Source organism: Chroicocephalus ridibundus, chromosome 6 (assembly GCF_963924245.1).
Source record: "Chroicocephalus ridibundus chromosome 6, bChrRid1.1, whole genome shotgun sequence".
In the NCBI taxonomy this organism is placed as follows: domain Eukaryota; kingdom Metazoa; phylum Chordata; class Aves; order Charadriiformes; family Laridae; genus Chroicocephalus; species Chroicocephalus ridibundus.
This window is the reverse complement of record NC_086289.1, coordinates 14,937,047-14,962,441: the sequence shown is the minus strand read 5'-3', so window position 1 is coordinate 14,962,441 and position 25,395 is coordinate 14,937,047. Positions and strand designations below refer to the sequence as shown.

Here is a 25,395-nt window from a genome sequence, read left to right as displayed (position 1 = left end):
ATGTATTGATATGTAGAGTAGTCAGGTAACCTCTAAACAGTGAAGAATGGCAATAATTAGGTCACCATTCAGACATGTAACTAATATTAACCCTTATGAACCTGGTTGCTTCCATGCCTGTTAGTTTGGTGCTGAAAATTAGGGAAGGTTTTTGGAGTAGGTGGGAGGGAAAGGTGGAGAATTGCTCGATTCTGAGCAGCAGGGAGAAGCAAGTTCCCTCGCTTGTCTCCTACACAAGGTCAACCTATTGGATCTTCTAGTCTGACGTGACCAGCTCTGCTGCTGGCTCCTGCCCTGTCCTGTGATGAGAATGAAGGAGGACAGACTGGGTGGGGGAGGAAGGGAGGCTAAAAGCAGCCCGGGACAAGAGGAGGAGCACCCGGTTGTGTGAGATACATGTGGGAGTGTCTGAGTCTCTTGGCTTAATATGCAATGGGAGGCTTGATCCGTGCTCAGCAGTCCCTTGTGGTGTTGGGAGCGGAGGAGGGAGGTTTGTGTGGCATTGCTTCAGAAGTAAAAGAAGTTGTGGTGCATAAAATTTCCAAGGAGGCAAACCATGTTTGGTTTAGTCCCTTGCAGCCTGAGCTGGCCGAGTTGGCAAGCCCCGCAAAGCTTTCACAGCAAGGCCCAGAGAGGATTTTCCTCCTCCCTCGCTTGGGACCCCAGGCACAGCAGTGAGCTCCAAGGAGAGTTGGCGGCTGAAAGCAGATCACTGCAATGCAGGGTCTTGTTGCAAAGACAAGTAAATGGAGGACCATGGAGAAGAAGAGAGATAGCAGGCATCTCCTTCTGCAGACTTTTTCCCTATCTTAGGGGAGGAATAAGAGCCTGAAAAATCATAGCCTCAATTCTGCAGCAGCCAGAAAGTGACTTCTCTTGAGCCTGAGATTTGGTACAGTGAAAGCCCAAACCTGCAGACTAAACATAGTACCTCCTGTTTACATCTCGTGGGCTGGAGTGGAGCGTGTCCAAGGTGGGACAGGCCGGAGAGCTGCTGCACAGTCTGTCAGCCCCCGCTGCCCGGGCTGAGCAATGAGCTGAGAGTCACTGGACTCCAGTGGAAGGTTGGCAGATGACAGGAGTTTGGCAGGTCCCAGCGCCATTCCTACCAGACAGGTGTCCGTATCACCACTGCAGCTGGTACTCGGCAGGAGCCGTTTTAGCAGTCTCAGCAGAAAAGACAAGGAGTCATTAGACCGCGGAGACTGTACTCCCCTTTTCTATCAACAGTCTTTCCAGGTCACGTTCAAGGCATGTTAGTAGGGGAAGCCTGTCCTGCCGCTGCCCATGCTCTGAGGATGATGAGATTATTTCATTCTCCAGAGCTGTCAAATTGGCACCTTTCCCAAGTACTTGGATTTTTTTTTAATATTTTTTTTTCATTTAAGTAACATTTAATTAGTTCTAAGAAGCTAAATTCTATTAAAGGTCTAAGCATGTCAGGCTGGTTTATTTCCGAACTTCTTCCGCTGTGTCATGTATTGTTGAATAGGGAAATTGCTTTGACTCAGAAATGTACAAACATATTCAAGAAGTCCTCCTTGTTAACACTAGACTCCTGTTTATATGCTAGTTACCGTGGCAAAGCCTCTGATGTGTAACACTTGCATTAACATTACACATGATCAAAGGCTTCCACAGTTCTTTCTTCCACTCCCCCTTCCCCCAGTGCTGTGACAGCAGAGCCCCCACACTGCCTCCCGAGCACCTCTCCGCTCCTTTCCAAGGGGTAGATGTTCCTGATGCACAGAGAGAGGCTCTGCCGGAGGTGTCTGGCCCCGTGTTGGAGGGTTAAGGATGCTGATCATGCAGACAGACTCTGACATTAACTGCCCCACAGTGACATTTGTGTTCGTGCTGGAGTGTCCAAGGTTCTTGGTCCAACATCTGAGCTGTGCCAAGCATGCAGTTCATCACAGATCGACCTTGTTTGTCTCTGAAACATACCCAAAGCAAGGTGAGGTTGTGCATGTGTTCTCCCTCCCTCCCTTGCTTATGTTCCGGCAGATGATAGAGACACTGTTGAAATGTGTTACTGATCAAGCCCGTCCCAATAAAGTTGCCTGAGCCTTTAATACATATTAATATTATCCTGGGGTAGTTTGTGTCAAAGCCTGTCAGCATGCATCATCCTTTGGGAATTACCATCATTAAGTCTCCAGTGATGGGAGTCAGGACATGCTTCTGCAAAGCTCCTCTGCTTTTATGTGGAGCTCTCTGCCCGTCTAGCACAAAGCAGACTGTTCTCCCCTCCTACCTTGCTCACCTGGACTGCTCACTCTCCCCAGAGGGGAGAAGGAGGTTTATTTAGCACTACCTTTAGATAATTTCTGCTCCTGCTGCTTTAGGCAGTCATTGTTCTAGGGAAGAAGATGACACTCAAGTCTTTGATCATGTGCAACGTACATGTTATGCATCAGATATTGCTGCAGACTCTGACATACGAGCCAATACAGTGCAGTAAAAACAAACCTATAGTTAAAGAGTCCTTGTTAACTGCAAAATCTAGCACACAGAATTTAAGAAATATCTCTGCACTTTAGCCTTGTCCCTGTTACATGTGTGTATTTCGATACTATATTTAATTGAAGGGTCAGATACATATTTTTTACAAAGCGTGCCTTCCTCATTCAGTGCACAAAGATGTAGCATGTTTGGGGGATGAATCAGGAGCATGGAGTAAAATAGACTCCTGCCTATAGGACTTCCACTTCGTTTGTGTTGTGAACGAGGCAAGTAATTGCAGAAAGACCACAACAGTCTCATGGCGAAGTGTGTTAAATATTGCCCTGGAGAACTGGATCCTGTCCCTGTCTCTACTACTCTGTTCTTTCTCAATGCTATTCCAGAGTCTTAAGCTGAAATGTTCTCAGGTGGCAAGTGAGTTTGTGTTCTGTGTTTTCTGGATGGCCGTCTTGGGACCTGAGGTCTGGTCTGTGTTCCCAGCGCCAGGAGGAGGCCGGGAGGAACTCCTCTGCGGTACCCCTGTACCCGGCAGGGCTGAGTGAGCTGGGAAATGGGGACCTGCGAGTCTTGAGATGGGCACCTGCAAGAAGTGGACCTTGAGACTCAGTTTTCTCTTCGCTAATTTCCGCCCGTCTGTTCAGTAAAACCTTCTTCCAGTCATCCTGTGAAGATTAATTCAGTGCTTGCCAAGCATTCCAGCTCCACAGATGAACACCAGAAACAATTTCAGGAAGAGATTAAAATTCATTCTTGCAGGTCAGGAGAGAGAAGGGATCTCTCTGGGGTATGGGGTCAGACTGGGAGTCAAAGACCCATGTTCAGCTCCCTGCTCTTGCAGATTTTCTCTGTGACTTTGTTAGGTCTCTTAGCTTCTTTTAGCCTCCCTCCCCCATCTGCTGCATGGAGAGGAGCGCTTCCTTGCCTCGCAGGAATGTGAGGCTGAGCACATCAGAGGCTGTGAGAGGGGTAAGGACAGCGAGATTAGGTTCTTCCAGTGTAATCCATGCTGGCAGTAGTCGGATGGAGCATACTAAATAAAGGGGAAGAGAGTAGGAGGGAACTGGAAAACAACGTGAATGATAATGAAAAGAAGTGATGACTAATGCTGCATTCAGTGAGCAGAACTATCCTGAGGACTGAGCAGGGCAGAGGTCTTGTGGGAGAAAAACGGCAGGCGATCCTGTGGTTACAGATTTGTTTCGGCAGACATACACTGGGGCCAAATTAGCATGGAGCAGGCAATCCCTGCGCAGCCATTTCCAAAGTTCTGTATGCCCAATGTCGCTGTTCTCTGAGTGTAGAGGATTTTTTTCCAGGTAATTTACTCAGTTTCAGAATGAATCCTGTTAGGCAGATGGAGGCTATGGTTCATTTGCAGTTGGCACCCTCGGATTCTCAGCACAAGGTCTGTGTCTCCGCGTGAGCTGAGGAGCTCATGGCAGCAGTGGGGTATTATCCTCCGGCACCAGCCGCGGCTGGAGGATGCTCTTTGCTTGCCTCCCATGCCAGTCGGTTCGCAATGTCCAGCAGACAGCGTGTGGATACAGAGGCCGTGGAAATGGGGTTCTCCTCCAGTCTCCCTGCCCTTTGTGTTGCCTCTGGCTTTGGCCTCTGATCTGCCCTCCATCCTGTTTTTCTGTACCTCTTGTCTTCCCCTCATCCTGGCCCGTCTCTGCTTTCCTTTCCTCCCCTTCATTCAAGTTGGCAAATTCCTTCTCTTCCTCCTCCACACGGCTTGACTTCCAGCAGAAACGCTGAGAGCGCTGGAGAGTTTCCCTGCCTTTAGTCCTGATGTGCCTGGTGCCATAGCAATCCCTCACTGCTCAGAGGAATGATCGGAGGGAAAACTACTCCTTAACTACCTCTGCCCTGTGTTTGGGGCAGAGCTGCCTTGGGCTGGGACGTGGTCAATGAAGAAGAGCTCTTCAGTACATTTTTCTGCCTTTCTCTGAAAGGCTGTTGACAAACAGTGACTTTCGGAGGCCTCTGACCTGGCAAAGCATTTTCACAATCAGGAGGATGATTTTCCCTTGACCTTCAGAGCGCTTTTTTTTGCTAATCTTTGTTGCCCTCCTCATAAGGGGTAATTCTCGTGCTTTGCAACAAAATGATCATATGCATTTGTTAGTACTGTCAAAAAATACTTTTTCCAAAATACCTCTCTGAGATAACTTGATTCCTTTTCCCCTAGAAACCTTTTAAAAAAAATGAAAAACAAGGCATCCAGCATGGAAAAATAAGTTGAGGCTTAGGACAGCAAGGTCAAACTTCTCATAGAAAATGTTAAATGTGCCTGTAGGCAGGATAGGTACATGGAGGCTGTGGGAAGCATCCAGCATTCAGGAGCTATCAACATGCACTATCTATGCTGGCAGTCATGGCGGGGGGATTGCTGTAAGCGGGGTCATGGGGGACAATCCATTCTTTTGGTTTGGCAACCTAAGTGAAAAATCTGGGAAAGAAGATCAGACTGAGCCCAATCTTTAAATATTTTAAGTTTCTCTTGCTGAAACAAAAGCCCTTAAGAGACCAAAAGATTTTTAAAAAAGTATCCTTTTGTGTTGAATGAAACCAGAAATAGAAGGTTTTCTTCAATAAAACCAAAAAAAAAATCTAGTTTTGCAGAACAGAGCTGGAGTTATTAGAAGTTTTGCCTTCTCTAATCAATATTTGAGGGATAAAACACTCACATAGGATATGAGAAACTCATATTTTACTCCTTTCTTGTTTTGAACCCCTGTTTCTACTTCTTGGCTTTATGGGCACCACAACCATAGGGTATTTTGGTTCTTCCTCAGCTCATCCAATTGGAGTTGTTCCACATCATATAAAACACTGAATTAGTCACAGAGACGAAGAGCACAAGAGAATGACTCTGTTCCAGTAGAGTTAGGACATTCCCCTGGAAATGAGCACATCTGGTTCTTCTCTCTGCTGTACCACATGTTAAATCATTTATGCACATTGGCATGATGGCAGCAGCAGAGGTTCAAAGCAACGTTTGAAAGAGCTACTCTGTTGTTTGAGATGCTCGCTTGTAAGGGGCAGCTGTGGGTTGAGTCCTCTCTTGAAGAGATAGGCATTGATTTTTTGTCTCCCCAAACTTGAATAGATGTGTTATGCCTGGCATGGTGAATTAAGGACAACGCCCACAAACTGGTTTAAGTCGTGTACAACTACAACCTGCTCTTCTCCAAAGCTTTTTTATGCATCTACCCCAAGAAAAATCTTTTCAGAGGCTTTTGGGTGCCTTCCCCCAAATTCTTGAGCAGTTCTAGGAAATCTAAGCTAACACTTTTCCAGTAAGTTTGTTGTCTTCTCCAAACACTCCCCAAAACCTCGCTGCATTACCACTTGGTGTTCTTCTTCCTCACTGCTGAATGAGACACTGGAAGAAACTTACAGTAGGGTAGAAATGTCCCATTAGGTCATCACGATCCTCCCCGTATCAACTCTCCTGCAGCATGTTCTCTAGTACTTTGTCTAGGCTAGTTTTGCATGAGTCAAGTTCTTTCATCCTTCTTAAATCGACTAATGCCCCTCCCTTGCTACTCAAACTACATTTTGGCTACTTTGTGTAGGTTTTCTTCCACCCACTTGGAGCATTCCCTGAGATGCCTGTTATTCCTTTGCTTTTTCACTCTGAAAGAATTGATATTGGCTGTTGTCTTGGCTCCCTTGTCAGCCCTCTCCCCAGCTGAGACAAACTTTGTGTTCACTCAAAGCAGCCTTGTCTGCAAGACGGATCTCGACAGGCTGGGCTCTGAGAAGCCCAGGTCCCTGGGACCAGCCTTGTAGTTGGGAATGTCATGGAGAGATCCCACAAGGTCAAAATCTTTCAGCGTCATCAGATACTTCCTCTTCTGGGATTGTATCATCGCGGTGTGAAGCAATAGGGTCCCTGAGGCATCTGTGAGTGGATGTTTTTCCTTTACAAGGAGGGTTGTGAATCTCCTGGAAGAGCAACAGTGGAATTTCCCATCAAAGGTGTTTGTTGCAATACTGGTACCTTTGAGGCCGTAGTGAGAGCTGTGGTGGATTCAGGCGGCCGGGTGGCCTCTGCAGACAGTGTCAGGGCTGGGCGTGAAGTGGAAAGATGCAGTGGCAGGGCCTCTGCCCTGAACCACTTGGAGTCAAAGCAAAGCAGCGCGAAGAAGGCCAAGCCAAGGGCAGAGCAGAGAGATGGGCTGGGGGATGCTTGTGGCACAAAGTGTGATTCATCAGGGAGGTTTATTGGTAATGTTTAGTTTCAGTGGGAAATGCTGATGCACTTCAACTTCAGTTTTTGCTGTGCTGTCGACAGGAATTAAGCTGCAACATTTTTAGGGCAAAGGGCTCCTAAAAGTTGCTGGGTATTTGCAGATGTAACAGATGACATGTGGCTTAGGGCACAACTGCTCCACCCATTCCAGGCATAGCACCTGGATGGATGAACAGTTTCTTAGAAGGGTTGGTATGGTTTCATAGGGGTTTATTGCAAGGCGTCCCCACCTTCTCTGGCTGAGCTGTACAAGCCAGCTCTGTACTAAGTCCAGAACTAATAAAACATGGTTTTCTTTCTTTGACAAACCTGCTAGAAAAGCAAGTGGCAGTGTTTAATGCAAACAAAGCACTAGGGCAAAGTGTGGGGTTGTTTGGTTTGTTTCTAGGTAGGCATGAAAATTGGGTATTATCAGTAAAAGCACCGCTGCTTAGTTGTCCTAGGGCCAATTGATTGTGTCTTGCCCTGGACAAAGCGCGTTTCCTGAAGTAGGACAGAGCTGCAGCTCAATTCCTAGCTCAGCTTCTGAGGGTCTTCCTTGGTCAAAGACTTGCCAGCTGTGCCAGGCTTGCAACATCGGTGTGACCTCTGGCCCCAGCCAGCCTTTCCTGAGCTGAGAACTTCAAGCCCTCACGGTAGGGTTGAACCCTATAGTGAGGGATGGGGTGTTAACTCTGGGGTGGTACCTGTAAGACAACTATAGTCTTTAATGTTTTACTAAGCAGCAGTTGCTTTCAAAGTCAGCCCAACTCATCTGGAGCCCCATGACCTTGTGTACATTGTAGATCTCGCCTGTTTTCATACACTTGCAGCCACGTACCCGTAACGAGTCACGATACAGGTTTCTCAACTATCTGCTGGTATGAAAGTTTCCACACTGAAAAGCTTCAACACAAGCTCCTTCAGTTGACCCGTAGGTAAGCCCTGTAGGTAAGAAGTAGGTTTCAGCAAGCTCAGGTGAGGCTTGCCACGAGAGGGAGACATCATGCACGCAGCCCGTGTGTTCCCTGAACACATCCACCTGAATAAGACAGCCTAGTCTGGTATTTTGTAACATGTCTGGACACATGCAGCTGTTAGTGAAGTAGCGAGAACCCAAACTTCGGACCTCGGTTGTGCAGTAGGTACACGTGATAGAAAACAGGGACTTATCTTTTGGCTAGTCATTGTCTTCCAAGCATCTGCAGCATGACTAACAGCCACAAAGAACACAGAAAATGGAATCTAGATCCGCTAGCAATTGGGATAGCACGTGTCCGGGCCTCTCTGGGTCAGGTCGGGGAGATCCTGGTCCAAGCAGGACCATGCAGCACCAAAGGAGATGTTTCAGATACCTGCGGCTGGCTGGTGAGGCCATTCCCTGTTCATACTGCAAACAGCCATCACAAAGGCTGAGCTACACCCTGTAACCAGCTTCGGCAGGCTGGGCCGGACAGAGTGTTTGCACAGAGCTGTGAAAACACGGTGCTGCGAGCACCCAGCCACTGCGGCACCCGGGATGCCCGCCACCGCTCTGCAGAGCTCCTTTGCTTCCTCAACACCAGCCAAGAGATTTCATGGGAGAAAAGGCCTGTTCAGTGCGCATGGGACAGCTTCGTTTGCCCTCCAGATTGCGTCGGCTTTTCCCATGGCTGCAGCACAACAGTGGGGCTCTGTTTTCCTTTGGGAAGGGAATAAGCTGCTTCACCATTGTGATCTCTGTGCAGTGTCCTGTTGATAAGATCAGTTAACAGCATCGGAGGAAAACTCTAGATTCAGGTCTGAAATATAAAGTGAACGGGGCCTATTTGTTTAATTTGAGCTTCTAAGGTTTAAATCCCAGAGGAAATTAAATTAGGTGCCTAGAGCAATGGCAGTCTGTCATGTTTATTTGCTGGGAATGTCACCTTTAATATCATGCACACATAACGTGTGTGTGTTAATGTAATGGGGTATCATACTGTGCAGGAGCAGGCGTGCTACAAGAACTGGAAACCTGAAATATTGCGAGTGAGGGAAGCTGAGATGGGATTGGATTTATCCTCATCCTTTTCCGAAGGAGCAAAGACTCACTCACCAGCACGAAGGTGGTTTTGCTGATCGCAGGTGGGGGTGGCAGCCTGATCTTGGGACGTTTTGATTGGGCTACTTCTAAGAGGAGAAATCTTGTCTGGATGCAAATCCAGGATGACAATTCTTCTTGCTTCAAACCCGTCTTCAGCAGGGGTGTGCTGTGGACACGTCTTCCCCCTGCATCCTCAGGAGAGCTCAAGTGCTGGGTTCCTGTGCCGAGGGACATGGCTGCTTGTCTGTTTGCTTACACCCGCGCTTTGGAGCCTCCCTTCTTCTACAGGAAGGAGAGCAGGTCTCCCCAGTAGCGTAGGGTAGTAGGGTTTGGGGTGGGTTTTTTCTGACTTGGGCTGTTAAGGATGGGTTCTGAGTGATACACTGCGTGAATGTCACTGCAGCAGTTTGTCATTGCAGCCTGTGACGCCTGCCCTCCACCAAAGTTAACTGTCTATGCAGGGCTTGCAGAACGGTGCTGCGATCTTTTCTCAGCGCGCTGCATAGAGCAGGCTGCCATTGCTTTGATCCCACAAACGCCATCCACGAGCCAGCTGAGCTGTGGGCTCCTGTCCCACTCCACTTGTCAGACCCTTTAGGGAGCCAGTTCGGCTCACGAAATCAGTGGAATTTGGGGTTTTTTTCATCTGGATTACCAAAACTCACTGAGAGGGGACAGTGAGCTGCAGATGGGCTCAGCCATCTCAGGGGGTTGCACCCCAGGTCAATCCTAGCCACAGTGCTCCACATAGGTTTGTCCCTCCTCTGGGGGGTCTGTGGCTTAGCTGGGACCTGACCTGTTCCCCCCATCACTCTCTCCACCCTTTGCTGTTTACCCCTGCATAGTCTGTCTTGTTTTCCTCCAGCCTTAGAGCAGCTGGCTGGCTCACAACACACGTGGTTCCCATTTCTGTCCTGCCTCTGGCACCTTGGGAGTGCCCAGGGGTCTTCCTGCTGTGCTTGTCTTCTCGTCCCCCTGCCAAAGCTGCGGCTCCTCATTCCTGCTCTCTCACCCATCCCAACCTCTGGCATTTTTGCTCATCCGTGGATGGCTGAATATTCATTTCCTCCCTGCCTGATCGCTGTGAATACCAATTCCTCCTCCTTTTTCCGGCTGCTCTGTAGATTTTGATGTCTGCCAAATTGTTTTCATTCCCTCACCCCACTGCAGGCTGCACCTCCGCAGAAACCGATCTGCTCTGTGCAGAGCCCCAGCTCCCCACCCAGCTCTTCCTTCTGAGCTGAGTGATCGGGTTGCCCTCCTGCCTCCGACATGGACAGACGGCTTCCTCCTCCCGCAAACAGCCAACAAACGAGTGTCTCCACTTCAACAGGCAGAATAGTTACCAGCTCCTGCAAGGAGACTGCAGTAGTTTGCGGTGGTACTGCGTGTTTCAGTGCAATGTTTCTCAGCCTGCCAGTCTGCGGATTGGTGCCAGGTTGCAGAGTCCTGTCCAAAGCAGCAAGCTCCTGGCTCCTAGCTGAAGCAGGGTTTTTTCAGGCTCGAGGTATGATCGGAGGGGCCTGATGGAGGTGCCTGCATCCATGCTGAGCAGCTCGGTCATAAACCCTGGCCTGGAGCCAGCTGCAGGTTGAAGCTAAGCGAAGAGGGGAACAGGGTGGAGAGGGGCGGTTGCAGTTCCCTCATCCCCTGGGAAATCTGCATGCAATGGCAGCAGGGTGGCAAGGTTGAAGGAGAAAGAACTGCAGACACCTGGTAGCTCTCAGATCTGGATTTGGTAGTTTCAGATCTCTTCTCTTGCCAACTGAAGGAAGAAGGGGAGACCAGAGTCTTCCCTATCTCTTTCTGTGCAATAGCCCTGCTTGTGTGTTACCAAAATGGAGCCCAGAGGCTTCCACTTGCTAAACAGCCTGTGGCATCCTGGCAGTCACTTGGTCCCCACTGATGTTACTGGCACCAAGGAGCCAGCGGGCATGGGAGGTGGCTTCCTGCACAGAGGTGGGACAGCCTGGCTGCCCCTGTTCCAGATGGGAGCTGGAGATAAGCAGAGAGCAGTGGGGCTGGACACTTAGCTCCATCAGTGTCTGGTGCTGGAGCGGTCCCTTCTCTGGAAATGAGCATGGAGCCTCGTGGCTGGGCAGAGCAGGGAAAGAGAAGGGTGAGAAAGGGGCCATGGGTATGGTGGTTGCTTCAGGATGGAAAGCAACGCCATAGACAGAGGAAAGGGTGGAGCGAAGGAAGGAAAGGAGGAGCAGGGGGGAAGAAACAAACCTGTAGGCTGAAATGGGAATAATCCGCTGGATACTGCTGCAACCTAACTCCCAGGAATGCCGCTCCAACGCCCCCTCACCGCGCGGGGATGTTTGCCTGGTCCCGCACTGCCGTGTCTGCTCCTGTGCCAAGCCAGCTGGCCTGCCTGGAGCTCTGGCCTTTACGGCTGTTGTGAAGAGAGGCAGGACATGTTTGCTTTTGGCTATCGCATGCTTTTTTAAAGAGGGTGGCAGTTCCTCCCCTTGAATTCCCAGGGCTGCTTTCTCCCCCAGAGTCTCTGGTTTGTGTGACTTGCAGTGTTCCACAGAGCTGAGGTTGTGGTCTTCAGCTGGGAATTTTGACCGGTCAGCAGCCACTTTCCTGGGCTGCTCTGTGCTTGCCAGCCTGGCCTTGAGATGATCCAAAAGCTTTCCCAGCACAGGCAGGTGAGATGGGCATGTGCGATACAATGTGGAGGTGCCTTGCACGGGCACCTCTGGGAGCACCTCTCGTACCCAGCATCTGCTTCATCTGAATGGTGTCCTGCACTCGGGTCAGGACCCTCCCTGTGCCCACAGCACCGGCTCTGTGCGGGTCTCAGGCTCTCCCCGTGCTGCTCTTTCCTGATTAAACTGTGAGCTTAACTTCAATGGGTCAGATGAAAGCGGCTCTGTCTCCCACTGTCTCTCCAACAGTTGTTGTCTTGACCCCTTTTCTTCCTTCCATCCCCACTCTGTCTGTCTAAAGCCAAGCCTCTAATTTTAGACTGAGGAAGATAATTGAGGGTCAAAAAAGATTGCTGTATAATTTTAACATTTTTTTGCAGTGGTTGGGGTGGGAGGCGAAGTTAGGAGCTCCTTGCCCTCAAACCTTTGTATTGCGGGAAAGAAGGACATGTGTGACATGGGGGAAGGAGTGAGCTGGTACAGTCTGCTCTCTGCAGAAGTCCTTCTGTCTCTTGGCAGTTAGCTAAAACTAGGAGTGTAAAGGCGTAAACTACTGTATTTCCTTTGCAGATCCTATTGACCGAAGAGTTCGTAGAGAGAATGCTGGAAGATTTAGAAGATCTGAATTCTCCAGAGGAAGTAAGGCTGCGTCATTCCCGTATCTCCCATGTACTGTCCCAGAGAGCTCAGCCCATCCAGCAGCTTGCCTTTGATCCTCCCCTCAGCTCGCAGGCTGCAGCCCTGCCCCGTAGACTTGAGGCCTTGCTAAACCTTCACATCTGCTGTGAGCTAAGGCACTGAGAGAAGGGATTGCAAGAAATACAGGGCAGGGATGGATAGTAAGGGAGGCTTTGCATTTCCTTTCCAACAGTATCTTTCCCAACGTGATATCTGAGCGCCCCAAATCAAAGTGGTGCAACCCCTGGGCCAGGTGGTGGGGTTTCCTCCGTGCTATGCATAGTGTCCTCGGCAGCAGTGCTGGGCACATCACCTTCCCCACTTTCAGAAAGGCTGAAAGCGGTGGCAGCACATTTATTGCTGAACAATCTGTTGTAGGTGCCTCCTTTTTTGGGTTAGGGGAGCAGATGGGAGCTTTTTCACATCTGATACTTGGCCTTCACCTGCTGCCCCTGCACAGCATGCAGAGGACCATCACCATCCTGGAAGCGTTATAGCAGCAGCCAAGGGAGCTTTATAAAGCTTTGCTGTGTGGTGCTAAACTTCCCCCTGCCATGTGATCTCTTCCTGGGGAACATTTAACACCGTGTCTCCCATGCATGCCATATAAATATTCTGCTTGACTTCAAAGAGCAGTGGTAGAAATGACATGTAATATTTTTAATCCCATTTTTTACAGCTCCCTGCAGACTCTAAAGAAACTTTCCTTGGCTTGTAGAGCAGCCCTCCCATCCCTGGCCCTGCTCCCCTCCCCCCAGGAAAATCTCAGGGCTCTAATTGTTTAATCCAGAGTTGATCTAATGCCAGGGTGTTCTTCACTGTGTGAGTGAGGGGAGCACACTGCTGGCTCTGCAGTGACTTCCAGGCCAGCTTTTAGCCAGTTAAATCTAATCCAAAGCTCATTTTTGCTAGTGACATGGAAGCCCAGGAGCACTTTGGTTTGAAGGCCCTTTAGTTAAGGCTTTGGACGGCTCATGTGCCTTCACCCTCCGCTGAGAGGCAGAGGCAATGGGCATGGCAGCTCCTGGCACAGCAACCAGGCACTCGGTTCCGAGTTACTGTGACTTTGCTAAATTAAAAAGTGAAAAACAAACAAATGCAAAGGATGACTTCTCCAAGAGGATTGCTTTGGAACCACTCCTGTTTATAAAAAGGAAAATACTTGAGATGAAATGTGATCTTTCAGCATACAGATTCCTCCAAGGATTTGTAACTTGCAGGATCCCAGTTTCGGCCAACTGAAGGCGTTCCTCAGCAGCACTGGCTGTTGCTGATGATATTCGTGTGGTAGAGCGAAGCTCTGCAAGGAAACTCTTTCCTTTGCTGCATAAAGAGCCACCTGTGTTAAGTGAAATTAAGTGAAATCATCTGTCTGAGTATCATCAACATGTTTTTCACATACCCTAGACATTGAACTCAGAAGAATCCCCTGGGCAGTGTAGGGCCACTAGATTATATGGTACAGGCTCTACACAGGGCTTGAGTTTAAAAAAAACCAACCATAAGTGGGGCTTGGGCTGTTTATGTTTTCTGGAGGAGAAAGAGTGGGAGTTTAGGGTAGCCGCTATCCTGAAGGATCCTTCTGCCATGCCCCCAGATCATGGGTCAGACCCTGGACCACCAGCCCGACGTACCAAGGTCAATGATTACCAACTGCAGGTTACCCTTATACACAGCTGCACATGGAGCAAGGTCAGAACCGAATTCATGTTAGAGCTGCCCTGGCTGTAGAGCAGGCAGCTGAAGGGGATCTCCTTTAGCAGGAACCTGCCACTGAGCGTGTGTTAATGTCCTTCAGAAACAGGGTGCTTACGGGGAAAAAAGACAAGTAATTGGATAAAGACGGATGATTCGCAGGTCACTGTCCCCTTGCAACAACTCTCTAATTCACGTAGCCCCTGGGAAGCTTACAGCACTGCTGGCCTTGGTCTGAGGACTCTCCTAGGAGAGGAACACTGTATCTGTAACCCTTCTGAATTGTTACTGGAGGTGGTGGATCACAGTGAGATTTCTCCCTCGGAGTCCCGTCTGGGTGTCAGGCAGTGCTACATTGTGGGTGCAGCAGAGTTTTGAAAACAAAGTCATCCTGCGAACTGGGTTCCAGAGTTGTCCCCCATGGGTTTTGGACCCTCAGTCTGGGTGCTGAGGCTGCGTGAAATGCTTGTCCAGAACTGGTTGCCATCCAGCACTGGGGCAGATCTGTAGCCTAAGAGATTCCACCCCCCACCTTCCACACACACCCCCAGAGCTGTTTTTGAGAGCTCTGTGTGACACATGGGCCCTGGCCAAAGGCGATTGTGAGAAGGGTTGGTGGTAAGCTTCCTTGGTCCTCTGTCCCCACACAGTCATGGTTGGGATCGGAGATGTTGGGGTGACTTCCCAGCCTAAGGCGGGGTACCCTGGAGCAACGTCAGGACGGGACCAGTGCACTTGCCTTGTTTGGGAAACATTGGCCAGAGACAGAGCTGTGTAAACCAGACTGGGGCAAAAAAATCTCTGTTCCCTCTGCTTCAATCCATGTTTGCAAAACAGCCTGAGCAGCCCAGTGCCTGTGTGAATATGAAGCATTGTACAGGCGCTCTGCGAAGCCTTTGTACCAGAGATGGGTAGGGCTGGAGCAGAAATGCTGTTCGGGCATGCTGGCTGCCCCCAGCCAGGGTGGCACAGTTTGCCGTCCCAGAGGTGATGTCCATGTGCAAGCCCGTCACCGGGCAGAGCCATGCTAGCTCACTTACTTCCCACCCTGTACAAGCAAGAGTTTGAAAGCTGCCGTAAGTCTCCCTTAAAAGCAAATGGGGGGCTATGGGGGCTGGGGTAGATGAAAGGAAAGGGACGTGGTCAGGTACAGGGGAAATACTTGTGCTGCGAATTTTCAGAGAGGTCGGGGAGGGGAAATGGTGTTGGGGGCAGAAACCCTCCAGAATCCATCTGATGAAATAAACAGTGCTTGGGCTGAAATCTCAGAACTTTACTTTGGCAGCTGAGGCACAGGCCACATTATCTAACGTCCACTGCTGTCCAAAACATACTGATGGGGAAATGTTTTCTTAGTGGCCTCTTGTTTTAAAAAATAATAATAACATGGGGCTGCCTGCCTTTGCAACGATTTTGGTTTTTCTGTGCAGGTTGCAGTGATATACATTAACTGGTTCTCTTTACTGTCTTACAGTTTAAACTTCCAAAGGAGTACAGCTGGCCTGAAAAGAAACTGAAAGTTTCCATCTTGCCAGATGCTGTGTTCGACAACCCGCTGCATTAGAGCTGAATTACACCCTTCTAACAACTGGGAGAGCCAAGTTACTGTCCATTACCCAGTGACTCACAGGATAATTAATGCAGTAAAAACTCTGCCTGCAAAGAAAAGAGTTTGCTGCACAACCACTGCAAACAGAAGAGGAGCTACTCAGCACCAGCCCAGACCGAACTGAGCCCTTTCCTTTATCCTTCCCAAGGCTGAGCTCTCTGGGAACAGCCTGCGTATGTGTGAGTGTGAGTGAGAAATATTTAACTATGAAAATTAGTAGTAAGAATCCTTTCTCTCTCCTAGCTACAGAACTCCCCTCTGCCTTAGCCCAGGGTGTAGACACTCTGCACGCCTGTATTTACACATGCATTTCTGCCAGGTGCGAGCCTATAATCCATGGATTAAATGTTCTTTACGTGACTCTGGAGTCCTTTTGTTAGCCAAACTTTTACTGACTGCAGAACTGTTCTTCCATGTGCTATTTTTTTTTTCTTTTCAGAAACGGAATGGTATTTCCCCTGTTTAAAGGAGGCCAAAAGCTCACATGCTTGAAGCTGAACAGATTTAAAGATGAACTTTCTAGTTCAGTCAAGAAAAACAAACCCAGATCCTCCCTGCCCTCAAATTAGGCATGTTTTAAGTGTTGGTCTTGGTGCTATTAGCTATGGTATCGCTGCAAACAGAGGCAACTTTATTCTCGCGCATCCTGTCCTTGTGCCTGAACCCCAGGGAAGGTCGCAACCTCTGGTTTTGCACGAGCAGAAGGAAGAAAGCTACCGGGGCGGGGGAGATCTCCTGTTTACAGTGTGTTTATCTTTAAAGAGATACTGTCAAGTATTTTTTCCTTGCTATTGTACAGAATTTGAGAAGCTAGAAAGGACCATTTGTTCACAGGGACAACTTCAGCAGCTCTGCAGGATCCAGGGGGCTGCTTGAAAGCATATGAAATGGAGATCTCCACTGCCCTGGCGTAGCAGAGAGGAGATTCAGCCTCAATAAAGCTAACTGTTCTCCCTGGTCCAGCAGGGTTGTGCCCTAGTGCAGCTCCGTTTTCCCCTTTACCCTCGCTGTGGTGGCTCTCGTTGGTGCGGACATCCCTCCTTTCAGATAGATTTGAACTGTAAAGCATCAAAATCAGTTTGAAAAGACCCTCTCTGTCTAAATCCTTGTGGCTTCCTCCTTGGAGCAAACGTGGTGTGCAGAGGAGATGGGCTCTGCGGGGTCAGGTTGTGTCTCTGCATCGAGATGCTGGCCCCTGTGGATATGCTGCAGCAAACCACCGCAGGCTTTACCTCCTGCTGCTGTTGCAGGTTGTTTCTGATGCGTATTCCCCAGCCTTCCTCTGCCCATTGTCTTGTGGTGACAACTCTTCACTCCTTGTCAGGGGAGATGCAGTTTTCCTTCCACCCCTTTCTGCCTACAAGCTAACTCGGTGATACATGCGCAATTGCTGTGTGATCGTAATACAAGTATAACAAAAGCTTTTAACGCTTAACTCCCCTGATCAAACAGCAAAGTCCGGGAGGCCTCGCAGTACCCCAGGGTTGGTTTTCTGTTTGTTTTCTGATTTAATTTCTTCCTGGCACAGCCAGCTTTGATCTTTTTTTGCATATATTTGAGGCTGGTTAATGTTGGTCAAGAAGCAGAGCTAGGAGCCACAAAGCTTTCCTTGGACTTGCTACAGAATTCCTCTGTGGCCTCAGGCAAGTCACTCAATGTCTCTCTGTGCAGAGAGGGTGATTATTGACTAGAGGGCTGTAGGACCTACCGAAGCATGCCAGGGTTTGCAGGGGAGGGCGTGCTTTGTGTACAAAGTAGTATTTGTATTATTATAATTGTTGTTATATTATAATTTAAGGCAGGCCAAATGCAGGGTCCAACACTGCTCGGCAGAACCTTCCTTTCTGCAAAGCTACGAAAGCAATTTACATGTAAATGAGTTTGTCATTTTGTCTGAACTCAGAGGATCATCTTAAAATCCTGCTGTGAAAGAACAAACTTTCAGATATCTGCGTGTGCCAGCCAGAGTGATTTCTGTGCTGTGGCAGACTGCATTCATCCGTGGGATCTCTTGGCCAGTTTTCATTGTCCTGGTTAGCACTAAGCATCCCTTCTGCACGGTAGACGTATATGCAGGGGACAGCGTGGGCGAGAAAGCGGCATGAAAATGAACCAGTCCCGCTTCAAAAATGACGTGCCCAAGTGTCCCACCGCAAGATAATGAACAAACAGACGATTGTGGCAGTCGGGAGAAAGGCAAGGGCAGCGACTACAGTTTTGTCCCAAAGCCATCCGCCAACAGTAGCCCATGGACTGCTCTTGTACGAGCTTGCTGAGGGTGCCTGCAGCAGAGCTGGCCCGTTGCCACGATGCTGGCTGCTCTTCCTTGTTTCCAGATGCTAGCTCTCATTAAAAGGAGCTTAAAATCCACATCTTAGTGGAGAAGGGACATTTGGAAGGTCAATTGTTGCTGTTCCTGCAGAGATCAGCACGGGGCAGAGAGAAGTCCATCAGACCCTCTCTGGGCTCTGACACACATCTGGAAAGCTTAGGACCTCCTGCCCCATGAACTCCGTGAGCCTTCGCAGCGGGGATGCAGTGCTGTACGCAGGAAAAGCACCTCCTCCGAGCTGGCTTGTGCTCCAGTTCTGCCTTTCTTATGTGTATGTTTTCCTCACCGTATTTACTCTCATCAGACGCTCTGGGTTGGGTTTTCATTGACTTCAGAGGGAGCAAGCTGAATGCATTTGAAAATCCACCCAGTATTCCTTGTGTGTGTGTATTTTTGTTCCGTGTCATGTATTTATATATAGTTCTGTGTATTTGAGTTATGAACAGGTGGCATGCCAGAAATCTCTATTTCTGAGACACTTTCTCACAGATCTTTGCTGGTAGCCAGATAACAATTGAGGGGAAGGTTTGAAGGGAAGGAAATGAAATCTTCCTATTTAGTTGAGGGGGAAAATAACTGCTAAAATAGAAATCTCTGTCTTATTGTTAGACCAACAGGGAGAAACTGGTGAAAGTCAGCCCTTAAGCTCCAAGGTCGTGGCGCTGCCTCTCAACAGTTATCTAAGAATAAGAAAGTTGCATGTTACTCAGTGTCGTGAAGAGCTGCGCACCCGCAGGACCTCCCCTCCCCTGATTCACATTGAGTTTGCAACCATGCCAAAGGCTTATTCACTGGCAAGTAAATGAGATCTCGAGTTTGGATGTTTTCATCGTGGGGAAAGAGGACATGCCTGCGTGTGTAGGAAATGGAAAAGAAACCTTTGTGTTTTAGTGAGCAAGTAGTTTGAAAAAGGGAAATGCATCAGTAGTAATAAACGCCATGGTATTTTTCTAGACCAAGCCTGCTGAGACGGTGGGTCCACTGGTGCTGATTTTTTCTAGACGGTGTAGAAGGTTTGAAGCAGGATTGTATGAAACCAAAACCCGTGAGGCTTGTGTTGGCTAAAGATAGTTATCTGGATGGAAATGAATGCAGTTTAGAAGCAGCAAGTATGGGTTTTCTCCCTCCTGGAGAAATGCAGGCTGATAGGGATATTTCCAGAGATGAAGAGCCTTATGGCAGACCCACAATGCCATGAAAATCCAACACGTGACAGCAATTCTGAAACAAGAGGAGTCCCAAACCCAGGACTACTCTCCCTCCCAACTCGTGATTAAAAACAGGAGAAAGGAATGTATAGTTTCAATATTAAAGTATGTGGGATACGATCCGAGCAGAGCAGTCAGTCTTGTAGCTGGTGTGACCTACAGTGATATTTTCAGTGGCTTAGATAGGTGGTGCCTGCTGTGTATAATGTCTTTGAGGATGGTGATATATTGGTTTTACTGTACATAGATTTGCCAGCAGTGATTTGAAATGATATTCTTAAGCTCTTCACTTCAAATATGCAGTTGCTTTTGGATGGCTTTTGAAATGACACCATCGGGTCATCAAATGGTCTTTGAAGAAGTGGGGGTTGTGTTGTTTTTCATCTGCGACCAGTAGAAATATTTAGGGGATGTAGCTTTTTTTCTAAAAAAAAAAAAAAAAAAAAAAAAACAACAGTTGAAAGCGATGCTTGGCTTGAAGGGGGCAGATTGCTGGGGAGAGGTTGCATGGTGAGAGAGCAGGTCAGCAGCCTCCCTCCTGCACCCACTCGGGCTTGTTCAAGGCGACGCAGCCCTTACGCATCTCCGGCGCTGCAAGGGGAGCGAACATGGGTGCAGGGAAGCTAGAAACCAAAGCGAGAATCACCAGGGCCTTGGAACAGCATGGAGTTGCTGCAGGCAAGTCCTCCTTTCCATGCTAGGACCCACTGGCCTGTGAGCGGCTGGCCACGCACATCCCACTGCGTGTTCGCGCGCTGGCCGCTGATGGTGGAGTCTGCAAATGGCTGTGTTAGCTGCATCTGAGGTTGAGTCAAAGATGGGGAGTGGCAATGTGGCTGCTTCAGTCTCATTTGTTATTTTAATTAGTGAGTAGTGGTGCTCGTGCTCCGCTGCCCCTCGTGAGAACCTCCAGGCTGGTCACTGAGCCGGCTTTATTGCTCACCCACCATCCGTTCCCTTTGTCAAATGTCCCCCCAGCTCCTCACGAAAAATCTTTCTCAGATGCTTCACTGGAAAATGTTTGGCTGACCGCATGCTTCGCAGGACGCTGGGTTAGACGACAGGTCAGCATGGGATCTTGGCTGCTCGGCTGCTTATCTGTCCTGATGACTGCTTCCTCCTCCTGGCTGGGCATCCAGAGTCCATGACCTGCTTTGCTGGCTTGTATCTGGCCGGGGCAAGGCAGCGTCATGTCAGGTGGGGAGACGAGATCTGCAGATCTTCAGGCCAGAGGAAACCGTTAGACCCACGTGTCCTATTTTCCCCTATCCCAGGGCACGGCTGTGCACCCTGTGGCTCCGCTGTATGAAGTCTTGGGCTTCGTCCCCTGCACCATCACTGCCAGGGGAGGAGGGAGCCCAGCACCACGAGAGCCCTTCCACCTCCCGGGGACTTGGTCCTCTGCGTGACTGCCTTCTGTTCAGAGTATATATTGTGCCTTAATTCTCCCTGTGGGTGAAGCTGCAAGGGCAGATGAATTGTCGAGCAACCAGGAATCCCTTTCTGTGCATCTCTCCCTATGGATAAACACCAGCCTGCGCAGCTGCCAAACTGTATCCACAACAATCTCGAAATGCGCGTTTGCCGGTGGGGTTCACCTCCCAAGATTTTAAAGCTGGATTTAGGTCTCTGGGACCATGGCAGTTTTTAACGAGCATGGTAGCAACATACTATTTTTATAACTTTTTTTTTTCTGTTGTGCAGTGTTTGCTTGTTCTCTTTTATTTAAAAAAAAAAAAACAACCAAGCCTTGTGTTCGACATGAGTCCAAAATTTCAAATGGAGAATAAGCCCGAGGTTGCAGATGTGTTTTAAACCTGGCCCTGTGTCGACCTGTCTCTCTCAGGCAGTGAACCTGTCGTGTATCGTGCTTCACCACCTCTTCATTTCTACTGTGATTCTGTTCCCCCTAAAATTGCTGACAGACCATAAAATCATCATAAGCGGCACATCAGTTCAGAAACATCATTTCTAGTCAGCCGTGAAGGCAGCCCCTTCCCTTTCCCTCGCCGAAAGACCACGCCATCGTTCACCATTCGGCTCGTAGGGCCCTGATAGCGGGAGAGGAAGATCAGCCCAGAAAGGGCTGCACGTGGCAGATGTGGCTGGCTGGTGCCTGGTTGTTTTTAAACTGTCCTGATGCTGCATCTCCCCTCTTTTAAAAGAGGAAGAGAGAGAGAGAGAGAAAAAAAAAACACCCAACCTCGAAAAGCCGGAGGAAAATTTCCTGCCGATTGTTGTGTTTTGCAAACACTGCTCTTTTCTCTCGCCCTCTCCCTCCGCTCCCGGCGAGGCTGGAGATGAAAATGGCTCCTTTGTTCCTTTCCCTGGGGCCCAACTGCAGCGAAAGTGCGGCTCCGGAAACCCTCTGCTGCACGAGCGGCGAGGGTGGGAGGGACCGAGCTGTCACCGTGTGCGGTAGGTCCTACATAAACACGGCATGTGCCGACAATGCTGCGGGCAGGATGGGCACAGAAACGCAGAAGGACTTTGCGGTGTTGGCTGTTCCTGTGGCAGCAAGCGGGCTGCGAAGCCCAGGGGGGCAGAGGAAGGGGAGGCGGGTGTGAGTGTCCGAGTCATCCCAGCAGTGACTGATCTTGGGCTGGGGGCTCCAGGCCCTTTTGTTCTCGGCTTTTGGCTTTCCCCGAAGCAGCATTTGCAGCCCCGTGGAGGCAGACAGCATCCCGCTGAGGGTTGGTACCGATGCCCTGGCCCCTGTGCCGGGATGCTCCTTGCATCCATCCAGCCCTGGCGTCCCGGTGCTTGGCCATGGTCACGCTCCAAACCCAAGTTTAGTCATTGAAAACCCTTCTCCCATCCAGCCCAGGTTGGACACGTCGGCTTTTCCCTTTTTTTAAAGGGATGGAGATTTTGCCGCTCGCTGGGGACGCCACTTGTTTTGTATGCTGGCCGGTTTCTGCAAAACCTAGAGCAAAGGCAAGCTTCCCAGGGCTGGGGGGGACACATGGGGTGACCGGGACCACAGCGAAGCCTGCCCACTGGGGCTGCCCTCGCAGCCTGGAGCTGGACCTTTCTGTGGTTCAGCCGTGCGTGTGTGCGTGTGCGAGTGTGTGCGGTCTGCGTGCGTGGGGTCGTGTCGAGCGAGGAGCCCGAGGACGCTACTCACGGGGCTGGAAGGAGCCCGCGTTTCTGCAGCCGGTGTATCAGTACCTTGTAGATGGCCTTTCTCCCCCCTCCCCTCCTCCCTTTTTTTTTTTTATAAAAGACAAAAAAACAAATGGAAAGCTAAACTAGCAGAGGTTTTTAAATATTTTATATTAGTTTCTAATGTAAATTCTTACATTGTTATTGCAGTGCTGGGTGTGTTTCGCCTGCACGTGACTTTTTGTAATATTTTTGTGAATCACTAAACGTTTTTTTCCTCCCGTGTATTCTAAGTGCATTAAACGTATTTGCAGAATTGTCAGTGTCCTTCTCTGCCGGCGACTCGCCGGGGCCGCCTGCCTCCCGCTCGACCCCATGGCTGCCTCGGCAGACCCTTACCCTCCGCCGTTCCTCGTCGGCATCTTCTCCCCCCGGCCCCGGTGGAGCGGGGTGTCTCGCACAGACCTCCCAAGTGCAAGCATGGGAGAGAAAAGGATCTTCCTTTTCCCCCAAAAAATCAGCAAAATGGCCATTCTGGGGCCATGCCAGGTGCAGGATCCTCCGCGAGCATCTGCTGACGAAACCCTGGAGCGCCCTGACAGCCAGCGTTTTCCATCCCGTTTGGATGAGGTGGGATGGGGAGCGCTTGCACGCGGGTCCGAGGACGCGGCCGGTTGGCTGAGGGATGGCAACTGCGTCCGCCAGCGCGGGAGGGAGGGAACCGGGGTGAGGGCCGGGTCAGGTCCACGCTCCCGTCCTCTGCCAAGCGCCTCTTGGCTTCCTCGGGATCTGCGGGGGTGTGGATGTGCGCGTGGAGACCGAATATGTCGGAGAAGAGACACAGCAAACACTTATGAAAAAATATTACTGAGCTAATGTTGCAATGATTTCCCAGTAACGCAGAACGATTTTGCAGTAATCTTTTTACACTCCTCAGTAATAAATTCCTTTAAGGTCAGAGAGAGGAAGGGTGGAATATCGGGGGGGAAGGGAGATCGCTGTGCACAGGGGAAGAGTGTCAGGGAAGGGAAAAGATGCACAGGAGCTGAGATCCAGCTTTGGGCAGGTTTTGCACTTGCTCTTGGAGGGTTTTATCTCGGCCTTCCCTGCATTGAAAGGGGAGCAAACAGTGGAAAAGTTCCTGCAAGGTTTTGTTTTCTTTTGAAGTCTGGGGGGAAAACTATCATTTCCCAAAGAACCCCTCCTGCAGCCACATCCAGACACGAACCGTCCCAGCCCCAAGGCAAAGCAGCGGGATCTCCAAGCGCCGCCGGTGCAGAGTAACCCATGCTGGACGTGCCGAAGGGAACATGGCCGTGGCTTGGCTGGGTTTCATCATGTCACTAGAGGAAACCTTGCTGGTCAACTGGGATCCCCAGTGAGGTTCTTTACCCAGGTGGGGACAGGGGGAACAAGAGGCCAGTGGCAGCTGGTCCCCTGGCCCGAGACACCCCGTGCCCCTTGCCTTCCTGGGCTTCAAAGCATTTGCAAGCGAAGGGCCACCCCGGCAGGACATCCCAGCAAGGATGGCGGAGCCGGGACCGGCTGGGGATCCCGCTGCTTTAGCAGCGCTGGGAGCCCTCCACACCAGTCCTCGGCCACCCCTGCCCCTGGCTCTCAGTCAATTTAATTAATGAACTAAATGGTCTGCCTTCACCATCCCTGCAGTGGCTGGGCAGTCCTCACTTTACAACGGCTCATCCCAGGCAATCCCTCGGTTCAGCCCCAAATCCGGAGGGGACCGGGTGTCCCTGAGGGCTGTGGCGCAGCCGGGTGCCCCTCTCCCACCGTCACCCTTCACTCTGAGCCCCCCCAGCAGCGCATCCGTGCCCGGCCCGGGCAGCCTCCCCGCGCCACCTCCACCCCAGCCGAAAGCACCTTCAGGCGGTGAATTTAATTAAGGTTTCTGAAAAGCGGTGTCTGGGAGCCCCTCCTGGATCTGCGGCTCTGAACTTCATTAGGAGCGGTTTGTTGCTAATAACGCCGGCAGCTTCTCTAATTAATAATGGAAGGGCTGCGAGCAGATGCCAAGCCAGGAGAGGGAAGGGATTTGTTTGTTTATTTCTCTCCTCCCTTGGTTTTGTTTTGTTGGGGTTTTTTTTTTTTTTGGAGTGCGGAGGGAAGGCTGGGGCTGGTTTCCCGTCTCAAAAGTGAATGGCAGCACCCGGGAATCTCGATGGGGAAGAGGATGCGCCTGCAGGGCAGGTGGTATGGGAGATGAGTCCTCCTCGTGGGGCAGGACAGGACAAGACAAGGGGGCAGCCCCCTTGGGAAGGGGCTCCTGCTCCTGCCATGCTCCCTGCCCGCCCAGGGCAGAGCCAGCGCGAGTGCTGGTTGTGCTGGATTTGGGCACACAGGGACAGTCCTGACCCCCCAACCCCCTCCCATAGCATCACCCCGCAGCATGTCCCTTCCCGTGGCATGTTCCCAGCCCACGGTGGGATGGTGCCGCCATGTGAGGGAGGGGTTCTCTATGCTTTAGCCCATCTGAACCACGAGGATGTGTCACGCAGCGCCCAGAAATGCGGGCTCATGGGAGATCGGTGCACCAGATCCCTTTGGATTTTTCTTTTCCCCATCTTTTTGCCTCATTTCTCTCCTGCTTGCTGTTTCGCCCGGCCGGTGTTGGTGGTACAGCCAGCCGGCAGCCCCTGTGTGGGGAGGAAAGCCTCCCGGCACGGCCCGTCACACAGGACCTGACACATTAACACCCCGCGCTCCCGGGGGCCCCATGGCCAAGCCGTAACCGGAGAGGGGCCCGCAGCAGCCAGGCTGGGCTGGTCCTGCTGCCTCCCCCCATGCTGGATGAACACCCCCTGCCCCACGGCTGAGCTTCGGGGACAGCAGGGAGCTGGGGAGCATCCTCACCCTGCTGCAAACCACTATCTCAGGGGGGACACCGAGAGCTGGCAGGGGTGGGAGAGGCACCATGGGGAACCCCACGCGTGCCCCAGCTCCCTTTCTAGGAGCCCAAAAGCTTCAAAGAGCTCCCAGAGCAACTGGTCCTGCTGTTGGGCAGAGGAGAAAAAAATGGCCCTGAGACCTCATCGCTCACACTAATTGAAGCAGCGCACGAGACGGAGCGTGGCAGCATGGCCAGCGTGGCCTCAGTGCGGGCTCTGTCCCCACGGTCCCCACCGCTCACCCGTGGCAGGGACGCGCTGGCTGCGGGTGCATCTCAGGCAGCAGCCACTGCCGCCGCAGCTTTCCACAAAAGCGTACTTCGGGTTCGGTTTTGTTTTTCCAAAGGGAAAAGTGTTTTTAATGCTCTTCCCCATCATTCACATTTCCTCAGGCTTTCCACGCTCCGGCCACAAATAACCCTCTGGAGGGCAGCGAG

At 50.6% G+C, this 25,395-nt stretch overlaps 1 protein-coding gene across 2 annotated transcripts in view; it reads left to right on the top strand.

Moving 5' to 3' along the window:
* The window catches only part of SUFU (SUFU negative regulator of hedgehog signaling), a 99,866-nt gene extending 77,508 nt beyond the window's left edge, over window positions 1–22,358 (top strand). For both annotated transcript variants that reach the window (XM_063338219.1, XM_063338220.1), the window contains exons 11-12: window positions 11,999–12,067; window positions 15,276–22,358. In XM_063338219.1, coding sequence (XP_063194289.1) covers window positions 11,999–12,067; window positions 15,276–15,365 — 159 coding nt within the window. In that variant the 3' untranslated portion in view covers window positions 15,366–22,358. The remainder of the gene's footprint in view (window positions 1–11,998; window positions 12,068–15,275) is intronic.
* Window positions 22,359–25,395: the final 3,037 nt, after the last annotated feature.